The 16,036-nt window shown below is 42.0% G+C and overlaps 1 protein-coding gene across 5 annotated transcripts in view; it reads right to left on the bottom strand.

The window, feature by feature from the left end:
- Positions 1 to 16,036, bottom strand: part of BDNF (brain derived neurotrophic factor) — an 80,222-nt gene that overhangs the window by 44,012 nt on the left and 20,174 nt on the right. Inside the window, exons 1-2 of one of the 5 annotated variants that reach the window (XM_039367117.1) lie at positions 3,740 to 3,773; positions 3,192 to 3,327 (exon numbers count right to left, since the gene is read on the bottom strand). The exons of 1 other annotated variant lie outside the window; for it this stretch is intronic. Coding sequence is in view for 1 of the 4 variants with exons in the window: in XM_039367112.1 (XP_039223046.1) it covers positions 4,473 to 4,640 (168 nt within the window). In the remaining 3 variants the exon portion in view is untranslated. Of the gene's footprint in view, positions 1 to 2,820; positions 2,975 to 3,191; positions 3,381 to 3,739; positions 3,774 to 4,472; positions 5,055 to 16,036 lie in introns of those variants that run through there. 3 more of the 5 variants (XM_039367112.1, XM_039367116.1, XM_039367118.1) reach the window with 3 other exon arrangements.

Below are 16,036 nucleotides of genomic sequence, written 5' to 3'. Positions count from 1 at the left end.
ATCAGATTCTGAAAATTCACTGCTACCAGCCCTTAATCAAACAAACATGAATCTAAGCTGCATTTACAAATGTTGAGATTCACTTTTACATAGAGAGTTTTAGTATCAAGGTTCAAGAAGCACAGGGCTGTGATTAAGAAATTGGTTACGCAACAAGCAATTTACTCTATATGATAAAGCTTGACTTCAGCCAATGGATGTTTGTATATTATGTTTTCAGGATAGCCTGGTTGAGCAATCTGATTCTTAAGTAGCTAGAATGGCACAATCCTCCAATGGGATTAAAATTATACTTATGGGAAAAAGGAAGGCAGAACTAACTTGTGACAGTAAGTACCGATTAGTAAGAGCCCACAAATGGAATGAATCATATGCACGCATCCAAAAAAGGATTGAAAGGACTATGTCCACACTGAGGGCTTTGAAGTTTGCTTTCCCATAACAAACAGAGAGTTATCTATGGTCAGCCTCTTTTTTTTTCATTCACAGTTCCTGAAGAGAAGGGGACTGTTGATGATGAAGACCCTGTACACAAAGAGGATTATCTAACAAAACACAGTGAATATTCCCTCTTATTTTGAATGTAAGCAGTAAACAGCTAAAAAATGTCAAAAATAAGGCGGTGGATTTTTTTATTATCACACCCTCCATAAGCACTTAATAATTTGCTAAAAGCATTTTCACATACTCTTCCATCTAGCAAAGTGGACAAAAATGACAAATAACTTTATGGCCCTGGAATTTCAGCTATGGTAACTGGCGTGCCTGAAATTCCAGGAAAGCTTACGTTTCAACAAGTGTATCTTTCCATTTACTTACTGAGCCTCACTGCGTAGAGTAGATGCATAATTCTACGCTGTAGCCAAAAAGTTGTTTCCTATTGCATTCCATTTATAACCTTTGGCAGTGTATCATACCTATGTGGTTAGCCATGCCTATTGCTGCTACTAAACAGCCCTCTTCTCACTCCATACAGCTCTAAGGATTTCACATTGTCCAAGTCCTTAAAAAAAAAAAAAAGCACAGAGAAAAATGAAGGAAACTTTTTCACGGTTTCTGTGTTTGTACTTTATGTCCGTATTTCAGGTTCTGAATCCCTATTGGAAGGCATCTGAAGTCTCATAGCCAGCTCTGAAGAAAAGATAAATCATCTCTGGAAATGGCTTTGTTTTCAAACAAAGTTCACCAACTCCCATTGGATTTAAATACACAAAGTATCTTACTGTAGTTGATTAAAATCTATACAGTTCTGTGCTATCCAAAAGTGCCCAATTTACCCAAAGCCTTTGGAAATTCAGAAGCAAGCCATAATTGGCTGCAAACTTCCCAGGGATCTTTGCAAACAGCTGGTGCTCAAGAATAAAGTGCTTCTAAGCACGGAGGCTTCCTTAAGTAGTTATCATAAACGGAATATAACCTATACTTTAAAAAAGTTTAGCAGTGTAAGTCTACTCTTCTTCCCCAAATATCGTTAAGGAAAATCTATCACCATGTGAAAGTGTACAGGCAGACTCCTTCAACTCACTTTCTCCACAATGCTCTCCAATTGATCTTGTTAATTGGGAATGGCAGGATTTCCTACCCAAACATACCAAAGGCTCCAGGGTAGGGATGGCTTGGGGTTCAGGACCACAGTACATCTAAGGCTTCATCAGCACATCTTCCCACCCTAATTTATCATTGGGTGAAGATTGAATGCCCTAAACATCTGAAATTCATTTCTTGCTCACTTTAAGCCCAATTTCTATTCTATCTGTGTAATGTGTAAAAACATGCATTTCAGCATCAGAGAAGTTTGAATCTGCATCCGTTGTTCAGATAAATGGAAGTGTCTTCTATTAATGCAAAGCGATTGTCTAATTCCTTTCTGAAAAAATAGTCTCTTATAAGAGGCCCCCTGCTTTGTTTCACCTGGTGCTGATGTGTCTGGAGTTTTGTTTTTGGGGTCACCATAAAGTGTGAACTGGGGTCCAGGCTGATATTTCACAGCCCGGAAATCCTTTTTTCTTTTTCTTTTCATCGAACGTAAAATCCAGCAGATCACACAAAGATGAAGCAAGGGTTTCTATTCGGGATCCTTAATGGCCGAAAGCAAAGGCGTCAGGGCACAAGGGAGTTAAACGAAATAAGGGGCAGAAGGGACTTCCTTGCGCCTCCACTCTGGGCCAGCAGAGGGCCTCCTTTCCCACCGAAAACAAAAGTCGCATCACAAAACTCTGGCTACGGATCCGGCGCGTACGGTCTTGGCCGGCGGCGGGATTCGTACGTTGGGGGCTCGCAGCCTCTGCTGGGCCGCCCCAAACAGCACCAGGGACCGTCGCGCCCCGAAGCCTCCCGCTTGCGGCAACTCCCAGTCAAGAGCAGGAAAGCCCAGCCAGGTAGTCGCCAGCCACCCACGAACCCGCTTCCCCGAAAGCTCTTCCCACGCTGCGCTTTTCTCCTCGCCAGGGAGCATTCCTCGCAAAGGTGCCCCCCTCCCTTTCCTTTGCCCGGCACCGAGGTTTCAGGGGAGCCCGCCTCTGGGCGCCGGGAGAGGTGGGGGGGGGAAGCGCGGGAAGGAAGCGAGAGCTCTCTGGCTGAGAAAGTTGCAGAGGACGAGCGGAGCCAGAGGGGGAGAGCACAACAGGCTGGGCAAAGGCGGCCAAGTGCAGGGGCGCCCGCCAAGGCACGAGCCGAGCAGGTGCCTGGTGCCCAGACACGAGTGTCCGGCGGGTTAGGAAAAAAAAGAAAAGGCGGCGATCGAGTCGCCCACCCAGCCCGCTGTCCGTCTCCGGGGAGCGGGCTGGGGGCTTCCTTTTCTGTCCGCTCGAGTGCCCTTACCTGGAAGTAGAGCTCCCTAAACCCAACGAGCCTTCCTTGCGAGGAAGGCTTCCTCCGGGCCGGGGCCCGATCCAGCTGCCGGGAGGAAATCGCCCCGCCGCGCCTGGGCAGCCTGTGCCAACCCCCGTGCTGGGGCTCGCCTGCAACCGACCGAGAAGTTCTTTCTTCCCGGCTGGGCGGCGGTAGGCCGACCTGCCTTTCTCCTCCTTCCCGCCCCCCCCCCCGCTCCTGGGGCCTCTCTGGCTGGGGCAGCGCGCCGTCCCAGCCCTCCCAAGGCTGTTGGGCTGGCTTCCCCCGGGAGGCTCCGGGCAGGGCTGCTTGTTGGAGTCAACTTCTCCGCGGCCGCGTCTCGCCTCTCGTTCGCCCCTTACCTTGCCGTCCACACAAAGCCTGCTGGGGTCCCCTCCGGAGAGTCACATCGTCTCCCAGCCGTCCAGTCCCCTCCCGCCGCCTCCTGCAGCTCCAGGAACACCGGAGGAGGCAAGCGGCTCAAATGTCTCATCAAAGCTTTATGAAGGGTGGGAAGGCAACAGAGTTGTTGGGAGCCTCTGATCTCTTTCTCTCCCTTCCTTTCTCTCTGCCCCCCCCACCCCCGCCGGCTGTCGTAGGAGCCTGGCTGTGCCCCCACACCACCGCCCCCTCCCTCCCTCCCTCCCTCCCTCTGTGTGTTTGGCTTCACTCAGGAATTATTTAGATCTCCATTTGGGTTACTATTGGTCAAGCGGCTTCCAAACGGGCACCAGCACCCGGTCGCCCGGTTTAAAGGAACCGCACGCTGCCTGCTCCGTCCGCCCCCCCCCCCGTCCCCTCCCCAGTCCGCCGCAACTGCACGGAAAACTCCGGCGTTTGCAGCAACCCCTTTCGCTTCTTGGAAACTTGGTTTTTCGCTTAGCTCTCTCTCTCTCTAGATCGGCCCAACCTCTCCCAAGGGAGGCCTCCCAAGACGCCGGCAAACAGCTTGGACTGTGTCCAGATCCACTTTCCTCCATCCTCGGTGCGCCTTAACCGACGGTCAGGAAGCAGGAAATTAAATTGGCCGCGGGGACCCGGGTGGGTGGGTAAGCAGCAAGACACCCGCACTAAGTTCTGTTTGCGTTCTCGCCCCCCCCCCTTCCCCCCAGATTTCAGCATGGTAAGAAGGCAGCGAGAGTTAGTGCAGGTCCTGCCGAGCTGACAAACGCGTCGTTTTCGCGGAACAGGTTGGGTGCCGGCGTATAAATCGGAGCAGGGAAAAAACAAGGAAGCCCGAAAGAAAGTTTTTGTTTTGTTTTGTTTTGTTTTTGCGCGCTCCTGTCTTCCTAAGTTGCGGACTCTGGATCCGGAACGGGGGGGAAGGGGGGGGAGAGAGAAGACTTGGTGGCGACTTGAACCGCTACCAATCTGTTAAAACCGGAGCAGATTAGTTTTCTACTTGTTAGTACGTTAAACAAACCAGATCCATTTAAATATAGTTCCCTGACTGACCTCTTCATAGTCTACCTATTAAGAATGCAATCAAGATAATAACAAGCATGGTTTATTGATGAAGGATCCGGATAACGTTACGAGCCACTTTCGAAGAGAACACGCAGCGGGCAAACGTGCCCAGTCCCGCCACTCGGCGGATTTTCTCGCAGACAACAAAACAGTCGGAGAATCAACCCCAAACTCACCTTGCGCTCGCTCGCTCGCTCGCTCGCCCTTTTCTCTCTCTCTCTCTTTCTCTCTCTCTCTTTTAGGCGCCTAGCCGCGAAAGACGGCGCTGAGAGCTGGCATGGGAGATGCCTGGATGGCAACCTCCGGCTCTGACGGTGGAGTTGGTCGGAAAAGAAAAATAGCATTTAAAACACCGAAGGGCGGCTTTAAAATCAAAACTCCCCACCTTCTTGCCCAAACCTCTTTCGCGAGGCGTCCTCATCCCTTTTCCTCTCCGCCCCCCCCCCCGTTCCGTTTCTGCCGCAAATGCCGATTAAATTATTGATAGTGGAAACTGCGCGGCGGTGGTGGAAGTCAATAGTGGCATCCCCCGATTGAGTAGCTCCATTTGATCACACGCTCGAGGTGGGAGAGGTTTCAGGCTCGCTCGCTAGAGTGAGCTACGCTTAGATCAACCCCTCTCCAGCCGTGAATGGAGGCTGTATGGGAATCCACACACGAGTGCTCGGCTTTGACGTGGATGTCAGATGATTCCCCCGCCTGCCTATAAACGAGACACCTCTGCGTACTCACGAGCAATCAGATTTCCCCCCCCCCGCCACTGATCTCTTCCTCGCGTAGCAAAAAAACCGAGGCGGCGGCAGCAGCAGCAGTAGCAGCAGCGTGGGTGTCCGCCCTTGCACGTGTTTTTCTACCGCGGTTCCCGCTTCGCTTGTTTGGGCTTCCCCCAAAACGCCGGGATTGAAGAGGGTTTCCCTTTCTCGCAGAAGTTTTCATTTTTCAAAGAACTTCCAGGCCTGAATTTGATTTGAGAGGCTTTTGCTTGATTTTTTAAAAAAAAGTTGCTAAAAGATTTATTTTAGACTGTGAAAACTTTAAATTTGGATGGTGTGTGGGGGGGGGGGAATCGGATCATCGGCTTCAATTCCCAGAATTTCCCAACCTGCATGCTGGCTAGAGAATTCTGGGGGTTGGTCCACACATTTTTTTCAAGCTGTCAAGATTGGGAAACGCTGCCTTGGACAGAGCTTCCAGCCCCTTTTGCCTGTTGTACTGAAAGATGTTAATTAGTTCGGGCTAAGAAGGTGCTGGATATAGGCTCTTCCTTAACTCCTTTAAGATCCTTTGGTCCAGCAATTCCTCAAACCTTCCTAGAAATGAGGACAAAAGGGTGTCTTAGATTTAAGGAGAATGAAAGACAACTATCAGCGCCTGACAGGTTTCTCCCCTTCACTTCCTCACACTTTTTGTGGCAATGTCTGGGAAAATGAAAAGGTGGTTGGAGGCTGAGTAGCAGATTCACAGCTGAAATCACAGGGTATCTGGAACAACAAGAGAAGGCTCCCCTAGAAAATAGAATGGGACCTGGATTGATTTATGTGGGAAGGTCTGAACAAGCAAGCACCACATGACTTGACTTTTCTTAATTCTTTTCCACCATAAGGAAAGTCAGGAACTATTGGCCAGCTCATTAGTACATGGCTAATATTTGCACGGCATGTTGAATTACAAGCTAGCTAGTTTATTAGCTTAGCATACCCAAGTGCAGGGGTTTGTTCCTACAGAGGTTTGTTCCTAAGCTAATGAGTTCTGCAGAAACAGAAAATGAGATGAGGGAGCAAACAAAATCGATCAGCATTGTGCCAAACCGATAATACTGGATTAGCTAGTATGTTAATGATGAGTATGTCATTACCAACTATTGACTGAACAGATTGACTTCAAGCTTAGACATCTTGATAGGAGTTAAAGAGAGTCAACCATCAGACATTGCAGCTGATCCTTCCTGATGCTCGAAGCTCCCTGGCTAAATAAAAAATGAAAGTCTGCTACGCACTTATATCAAAATCTCCCTCTGTGTGTGTGTATGTGTATAGATTGACACAAGGAGTCATATGACTTTTCCTTTGAGATGAAATGGTATATTAAAATATCATCTATTTGCTTTCCGTGTGTATGACTGTAGTCCATCCAGCTTAATTCACATCCTTCTCCACCTTGACTGCTTCTAGATTGATGGAGCTATATTTTTCTTCCAGGCCAGCCAAGAATCTGGACAGAGAATTCTAGAGTCTTTATACCAGAATTCTTCTTTCAGTACTCATTTTAATTGGAAAGCAGAGGGAACAGATATGGGGTTATTTGATACATGTTAAATGTATTATACTTTGAGTGATAATCTTCTCTTGCACAGTCCATCACTGTAAATGTTCCCTTTTTTAGTTTTTGTCTACTTGCAGTAATTTTAAAGGGAGATTTCAAGAAAAAGCTACTATGAATTGAAATTAACCCCCCACCCACCATTAACTTTTTATGTACATAGAGAATGCTATCTGGAATTATTATTTTTTTTAGAAAAAAGAAAAGACAGAATGATAAACTTTTTCTCACTAGCTTTCTAACCATTTGTTTGGTTAATGTGATTTGATCCCAGCCTGATTTTCTGAGAAGAAAAGGTCAAGGAAAAAAAAAAAAGGCTGTATTTCCATTTCTTCTTATTGTCAGGAAATCTAAATTAATCTTGATTATACAAATGGGAATGATGTCAATGAACTTGGATTTTTTGCAAGAATATTTTATGCTATTAATATTTTTAATTGGCTGAGGTCAATTCTAATATTATTTGCCACATTTTACATGTAATTGCACATGTATATGTTTCCTAGTTACATGCATTCAGCTAATGTTTTTCCTGTCATCCCCCCATCCCCAATAAAAGCTATAGGAAATTACTAATTCAGTCAAGTGCAAAAACAAATAGCACATTTTTTAAAAAACAAAAATCTATTCTGCCTTTTTAAATGACAATTGGCTAATAGTGAAAATATAGTGCATATGTTCTGGGTGCAATCCACACTTTTGAAAATATGCAATATAATTTTATAATAGAGTAAACCAATCCTCTCATTTACTGTTGGGTTGTGTACAGCCAAATCAGTTCACTTGCCATTACAATTCAGTAAAACAATACAGCTGGAAAAGTATAGAAGTGTGATGCCCATTGGGTTTAATGTGAATAGAAGAACAAATAACTTTGGTTTGTATTAGGCTACCATTTGGAATCTAATGTCAAAGTCAATTCCTTTGATTCTGGGATAATAAATTCTTTGAAACTTGTGTAAACCATGGTTTCTGAGTAGTGTGATTTTGTGAACTCAGTCACAGGGATTTTTTTCCATGAACCATAATTAAAAGAAAGCATTGTATGGTCCTAAATCTTGGGGAAAGGAATTTAAGCAATAGTTGTGTTTTAACTCACTCCTCTGTGCTGTTTGAAATCCATATCTGCCTTGTTTTCAAGCTGTTATTTGTCCTACAGAAAGAAGATACTGATTAATTCAGCTTCTACCCTGTTTTTCATTAAGATAAATTCCATGAGTTATAATAAGTCTTATTTTCTGAGGAATACAACAGAAACTGCCTCCAGTTTGAATAACTGAGCTTATTCCTAGTAAGAACAAAGTGGAAAAGGTCACAGAACAAGGAATAATACAAGAATAATTAGATTCAGTAGAGATGTAATTAAACTCTAATCAGTCAACCAAAATGGAAAAAATATGAGTGAAGATATTTCAAAAATTGTCATTAGATCTTAATAATGGGCTACTTGGATCAAGTCAAGACTTAACTTACTCCAGCATCTTTCTTACAGATGTTTTAAGGGTAAACACAAGCAGGAGATGATAATAACATTCATTTCTATATAATTTCTCCTGAATAGTTTGGTTGCCTTTTTGTATGCTTTTTCCAGCTCTAATTGTATTCTTTTTCAAATGAGGCAAACAGAAGTGTACACAATATTCATTTATGAATGTCCCATAGGTTTATGTGCGAACGTAACAAATGTTGGTTATTTTATTTTCCGACTTTCAAAGTCTCTCAAGCTTTTGACAACTGTAGGTAAATCTCAACATGATAATGCTTCTTCAAACTTTCTCTACCCTAAACTTTCAAAAAAACCATATTTACTCTTATTAACAAACGTTTGAATGGGGAAAAACTATACATTTATACAGGATTATATATGAGTTTGTTATATTCATCAGTTCTTAATTATAATACCTTTGACTCATGACAAGAATTTTATCTCATTTAGAATCAGAGGTGTCCACAAGGGGGTGAGAAATGGCAAAATTTAATATCACATATATTATAATACAAGCTCCACCCTTTTTGTACATACTACATGACATTGCATGCACTTATAAAAAGGAGGAAAGCTTCTGTCACAATCCTGTCCCATTTATGTTGGAGGCACTGTTTAAGCTGCTTCTGGGCTGAAAGGATTAGCTGATGACATTGTTGTCCAGGGGATTCCCACAGGGACTCCTTTCATGTCCCCATCAAGGAGCTGGAGTGAATGACAGGAGCTCACCCTGCTCTGCAGCAGCACTCAGGTCTCAAACGCAAGCTTCTAACCTCCAACCCAGTGTCCTAACAATGTGAGCTACTGCATTCTCATCTGTCACAATGGCATCATCCCTCTCTAGATAATGTGTAATGACTTTCATTTTAGAGTCACTCACTTCCACCTCAAAACATGAAACTGGAGCTCTACACATTGTCAAGTCCTGCAAGGTAGGCAATTCAGGATAGAAAAACCTCTTGGATTTCTGGAATTTTATTGCCAGTGGGATTCTAAAGGATGCTAAACCAATTCTCCAGGTCAGTTTATATCTAGAGTAATTAAACAGAGTTACTCTAAGCCTCTTTCTGCTGCTTCTCCTCTGCCCTGGGCTGGAGTGTTTTTGCCTCTTTGTTCCCAGCTTCTGCTAGACTTTCTATCATATTTGCTTACTTCAGGATAAATCCTACTGAACTGGACTTTACCTTTCAGCAAATATTAACAGGATTACCTGCAAAGACTTTCACATCAACCAAAATTATGATTCATACTTTCCTCATGGAATTAATGTGCCACTGGTTTACAAAGTGGATAAAAACAAAACATATAGGCAATTCTCATTTAGCAATGATATTTCAAACCAGCAACTTGGTTGTTAAGCAAAGCGGTCACAAATGAAACTGAAACTGTGCTTATGAGCTTTCTTCAGTTTTCCTTTGCTTTACAGGCCTATGAAGATTGTAAATGGATTGGTTGTAAAGTCACTTTTTCATAATAGCGAACAGTCGGTAAACAAAGTAGTCACTAAATGAAAACTATCTCTATAATTTTTGATATCCTATACCAGTGATGGCGAACCTTTTAGAGACCAAGTTTCCTCCATGGCCATCCACTGCCTCCACGGCCCACCGCAGATCGCCCAGGTGGCCCAGCAGGGCCACACCCTCCGCCTGTACCCCACAGCATCATTGCGATGGGGCACGAGGGTGGAGTCTTGTCCCCACTGCCCGACTGCCATGTCCTTGGCTGCACTGCTCTACACAGGCCGCGCCCAGGGCGACTCTCCTTCAGGGGGCTGCTGCTAAGGTCGCCATGGGGGGAGATGGGGCTGGGGTGATGGCGCACATGCCCACAGAGCGGGCTCTGAGTGCCCCCTCTGGCACACATGCCATAGTTTTGCCACCATTGCCCTATACCCAAAGTAAACCTTTTTACTTTGTAGTTGTTAAGCAAGCAGTGGTAATTGCTCAAGTTTAATGCTAGGTTAATAAACTTGACTCATCATTTACATAAACTTGTACCTGTTCTAACTTTGGCATTTGAGATTTTGTCCTTACGAAATACATGACATAAGGCCAAATCTAATGCCCAAGATCCTGACTCAATCTCCTTTTCTAAATACTTTGGGAGTTCATTAGTGAATTAAAATCTGGATGTATATCAAAGCAATTCATGAAATGCTTCATACTGGTAAAATCCAGAAAGCTGAAAGTTAAAACGGTTAAACACCACAGTCCTTGGTATCATCAGTTATTTCCAACAATTGATATTCAAGATGTTACCAAAATAACAATGCTTACTTAGTCAGGTATGTCTTCCTTGCAGAAAGTTACTTGGTTGCATTGCTAGAATGTATAAAATTAAATTAGAACTGGATAGATTTTAGCAGATTGCACACAATTTGTTATATTAATTAAAATATTTTTAGCTCAGTGGGATTTCTAAGCAAACCTCAGTAGGATAAAGTGGTAACATTACTGAAATATTGAAAGCCCTGTTTTACTGGTTGAGATGGATCTTATACTGTATATATTGCATCAATAGTTTTTCTGCATAAAACCTAATAGCAACTTTTTATTAGTGGTCAGAAGTTAAGCAGTAAGGTAAAGTCTTTGCTATTTAAATGCATGCTGTCTCTGACAAAAATCATTAAAATTTTCCATTCAGGCATTTTGTTACCTCTACCAAATAATAACTGCAGCACATGTACGTGTTTTGCAAACTAGCATATATGTATCAATTTGTTTCATTTCACAATTGTTTATTCTGGGATTTCCTGAGATTTGGTAGGAGATGTGAAACCAAATTTTTGAGATTTTTCTTGGCATCGAGTACCCATTTTCAAATATGTATTTGAATCTATAAGGCTTTGCTTTCCTGAGATGTAGCTTTGCTTTCCTGAAATGTAATATATTAGCAAACAGATTGACGCTTATATTTTTTTCTCTCCAGAGCTGTTATTGTAACAAAAGAGCTTCTGGGAAAGCCAGTTAATTAATAAATTATACTATCAATTTCTGATTTCCTAAACCATGTGGGGTGGTATTAAAAAGGCCTATTAAAGGAAATAGAGCTGCAATAGATACAGATTCTCAACTGCGAGAACCAAGAGGAAAGTTTATACAAGATTAATTTGCTCCAGGCAATAGTGACTCCCATAACATTAAGGATCCTCTCAGCTTCATCCATGTGTGGCAGAGTTACACCTCCTGCCTTTGCACTCTTGCACTCATACCTCACAGGAATTGGAATTAATTTCACTGGTGTTACTAGGTTACTTACAGGTGCTTTGGGTGACATTAAAAAGCAAGTAAGACAACACAGTATTTGGTGTCCAGAACCTTTGACAGGACTGCATCCTCTCACTTTTGCATACTCCCAATCAAGTAGAAGGGGCAGTTCTAATAATAGATTATAGTTGGAGCAGAAAGTAAGTATACTATCAGGAGAAAAGAGCCGAATGCAGCTAAAGATGCTGCCTGACAAAGGGAAAAAAACCCACCTTTTCTTTTTAGACACTTTCTAAATTTGAATCTAAAATTTGCTTGGTGGAAAAGTTGTTGGAGGAGTATATAGAATTATTGAGTGAATATATTATATATAGTTATAGAGTGAATCTTCCCCTGGGCTTCTCTGATTGAATCAAGAACTGTTCCTGCTTTGAGAGATGAAAAGAGCAAGGAATGAATTTGTTTTGACTTCCTAATATTTTCATATGCCAGTTTCCTTCCATCCCTCTGGTGGAACGCTCCATCTGTACCTCCATTTCCATTCTCCCCCAACATCAGGTCAATTTTCCACAAACTTTGCCTGGAGTCCTGAACATCTCATTCTGAACTGGGGACAAAATGGTTTATAACTCTAGGAGGGTCCAGGTGGATCCTCCCCAGTTTGCAACTACTTCCCTCCCTGACCATTTCAATTGGGATTGCAGAGCCTTGAGACAAATAGGCAAGTAGAAAGATACACTAGAGCAGGGGTTTTCAAACTTGGCCCTTTTATGACTTGTGGACTTCAACTCCCAGAATTCCTCAGCCAGGCATGCCTGGCTGAGGAATTCTGGGAGTTGAAGTCCACAAGTCTTAAAGTTGCCAAGGTTGAGAACCCCTGCGACTAGAGTTTCTCCTTGCATTCCCCTCATTCAGTAGTTCTGGGTGTTGGAAGAACAATGAGACTATATTTGGGTTTTTAGAATATGAGTATCAGGGCACTGCTAAAAATTAAATACCCAAATGGAAACTAATCCAAACCACATTTCTTTTTTGAGCCAATTCATATTTTGGAGAATATTTTTTTCCCCACAGTGATTATTCTTCTTGCTCTTCAAATGTCTATTTTCTATTCATCAGGGATAAAATACCTTTTCAGTCAAAATAAAAACACAAGCTCTCAAAAAGAACTTTTTTAAAAAAAATAATAATTGCCAAATATGTTTAATTATATCTTGTTACCACTCCCAGTTCCAATTTCATTTTTATAGCATACCAACAATTCCACTAGTTGATATGTAAACTGTTTTTAGCTTTGTTAAAGGGAAGTGTGGCATTATTTCACAAGTTGTGCTCTTTTGGGGCATGTGTTCAGCCTTATGATATGTGTGAAAACATGGTGGAGCTTGTGTCATCATGGTGCCATGCATTTACTGTATTTCACAAATTTGTACAACTGCTTCCCTAGCCAGGTTGCTCTGGGCGGTGAGTAGAAATAAAAACCCGACCAAACAATCATATCCAATTCAAAAGGAACTAGGCTGAAGCCCCTAAAAAAATTACATTATCAACAGTTTAGCTTGGCTTAAACTGTGAGTTGTAGGCCTCCCTTAGGACTGAAAGCCAGCTGGGTACCTTTGGCAATCATTTTCTCTCAGTCCAACTCAACTCACAGAGTCTGATGTGGCCAAAATAGGAGGCAAAGTTTTGAGATATTTTTGCTACCTTAAGTTGACCTAAATAAAATAAAACTACTACTACAACAACAATACAGGTAGTCCTCATTTGGTGTCCACAATTGGGACTGGGAACTCAGTAATGAAGTGAAGCAATTGCTAAGGGAACTGCAGTTGTGTTTATGATCATACTTCAGTTTTCGTTTGCTTAACAAGCCTGCAAAGGTTGTAAATATAAAGATAGTTGTAAAGTTACTTTTTCATTTATTGTCATAACTGTGGTCATTAAACAAGGCAGTTGCTAAACAACTGTAATATCAAACAAAGGCACACAGAGCTCCATGAACATCTGGGCCCCAGTGCCTGGGAAAGAACTATCTCTTCACAGCCTTCTGAAACACAGTTAGGGCTATCTGATGGTGCTTTCAGGTGTCTTTCTGCCCCTCTGTGGACCTCACTTATTAAAGGCAAAATATCACTGGATGAAGTTAAAAGTATGAAAATAATGTAACAAACATTACTTGAATATTTTATAAGGCAACCCACTTCCTTTGTATCTTCAAAAAGAATCCTGAACTTTACGGAACTATACGATAGGTCCAAACATACAATTTCCTCAAAAATTCTCTAACCTTTCCCTGTAAATATATTCTAGGTTTCTAGGTGTCCCCTATGTCACAAATCTCCTCACAATTGTCATAACAAGAAAATTACATGGCAAGCAATACAACATGTTGTCATCAGAATTTTTCAGTGGTCCAAGGCAGAGTTTCCATGGCTTTGCAGAGTGACGGGCGGGGGAGGGGATGGTTCCATGCAAGCAGTAGTCAACCGCACATGTGCAGTTAATTTGCTCAATGAAAGTTATTTTAATTGCTGGGGAATATGCACCAAAAGGGTGTCTTAAGCAGTTACTAGAAACACCTAATTATCTCTGAAAACATCTGAAGCACCACCCTAAAATGGACTCTGTGTTGGGGCGTCCCCCAAACTCATGGATGTTGTGCATCTCTACTCTGAAGTATGGCTGCATGGCCACTGCTCCTAACCCATAGGAGCCCCTCAAAGATTATTGTGTCATTCCTGACCAGCTCCTAAACTACCATTTGTTTGAACATATGCTCAAACAGAATGCTTTAAAACAGAATATAGGTGGGGAAGGATGAAAGACGTAAGAAGTAGCTTACTTAGGATCCTTATATTTTGCTTCAACCATACCCACATATATTGCAGAAGAGACGCATCTCTTGACAAAACAAGACTTGGATCCAACAGCCTAAGATAGGAAGGGGAACATTTGACTTCCACATACTTGCCAAACTATAACATCCAGCAGTTCCAAACTAGCCAGACAATGAAGAATGATGCCGGAAGCATTCAGTTTTCTAAAATGCTTTTCTATTAGCATTTGTAATTTTAACACATTGAATTCTGGGGTGGGAGCTTTATCATTTACCAGCCCACATTTGTATCAGAATGTTGAAGCCGGTGTTCAAGAGTGCCTAATTTGCATTTTACTAGACTTCTTGCATTATGCATTTAATAATTGTATTATTACATTCTGAAATTAGATAGCAAAGGAAAATATTTAACAGGTGTGATTGTGTGTGTGTGTGTGTTTTAAAGTAAGTGTGTGAGAATATGAGTAAAAACCTCAGTTTCAGCAGCTGCACTGCTACTTGAAATGAGCCAATGGGCTGCTGGATAACTGTTGTTATTTATTGCAAACCAGCAAAAGGCTCTGACTCATAAAAATGCAGATGATTTGATATTCAGAAGCCTTGAAGACTCATAAATCACCAGAGATTGGATTGCCAAAAATGCTGTCTTCCACAGATCAGTGAAAGATGTTTTCCCTTCCTGCTCTTTCTAAATTAGTAGCCTTTTATTTTCCCAGCAATTAAATTAGGGGTAAGGCTTATAATAGTCTACACAGGAACACAATCAAGTGTTATCTAAACCATTATCCTGTTCCTATCAAGTACACCAGCAAGCCTTACTTAATGACAGGATGAGAACTAGAGCAGCTAATGTAATCTCATGGTGAGATGGTATCCAAGATAAACCAAATAATTTTGGCACCCAATGGAAAAAAAATGTACAGCCATGCCTGTTCATCCTGGCCAAGTAATGCCAATAGAATCAATGAAACAAGTAACATTGGCAATCTTTTTATAATAGCAAAATGATTTTTTTTTTAAATTTGAAGAAACATTAAAACCAGAATTAAAAGCCATCATGAAGGTAGATCATTCACCAGGTTGGCCTAATTCACTTCAGACAATATATTATGACGTGCCCTATTATTACGGGAGTGGGAAAAATGTAATTTTTTTAAAGATTCTCTCAATGTAGCTTTACAATAAAGTAGAAATAACTCATCTGGCTTTTGTGTGTTCCAACATTAGAATGGTGTTCGTGATTTGGACATTTAGGTTATTTCTGTCCTATATAGAAAAGCTTACTGCAGAAAATATCTGCATTTGACTCTATTACTTTTAGATAATTCATTCCTTGTTCCCAGTTAAACCCCATGGCCTATAGATTCAAGGTATCTTGCCAAATAGCAATGGACTTTCGGCAAATCAAAAGGTATCAGAGAGCTTGTACCATTTAGTAGCTCAATACTAAATATCTTAACCTGGATTGTACAACTTGAACAACAGTCATACTCTGTTCCCTCAAGCCTCAACATTTGGGTTGATTAGTCTATCAGTCTTTATCAGTGCTTTTTTTCTTAAAAAAAAAAAAAAAAAGGTGCCGGAACTCACACACGTCATACAACCCGCCTTGCCTACCCTACAAGGTTCCATCCAAAAAAGGTGCCGGAACTCCGTTCTGGGTGTTCTATGAGAAAAAAAGCCCTGGTCTTTATTACAGTCTTCCTAAAATATTGTACAGTTTTCTCATATTATTGTCACTAGAGCTCTTATATACAAACAGTTAGAAAAGTGCTAGCTACCTGCTGAGAAGAATATGAAATTTTATCTGATGCATAACGCATCTATTATCTAAATGTATAACCATCTAGATATTCTGGTAAGTCAAACAAAAGCTAAATCATCATCCCC

Source organism: Crotalus tigris, unplaced genomic scaffold (genome assembly GCF_016545835.1).
Source record: "Crotalus tigris isolate CLP2741 ecotype Arizona unplaced genomic scaffold, ASM1654583v1 scf7180000020579.960993, whole genome shotgun sequence".
Taxonomy (NCBI): Eukaryota; Metazoa; Chordata; class Lepidosauria; order Squamata; family Viperidae; genus Crotalus; species Crotalus tigris.
This window is presented reverse-complemented; position numbering and strand designations above follow the sequence as displayed.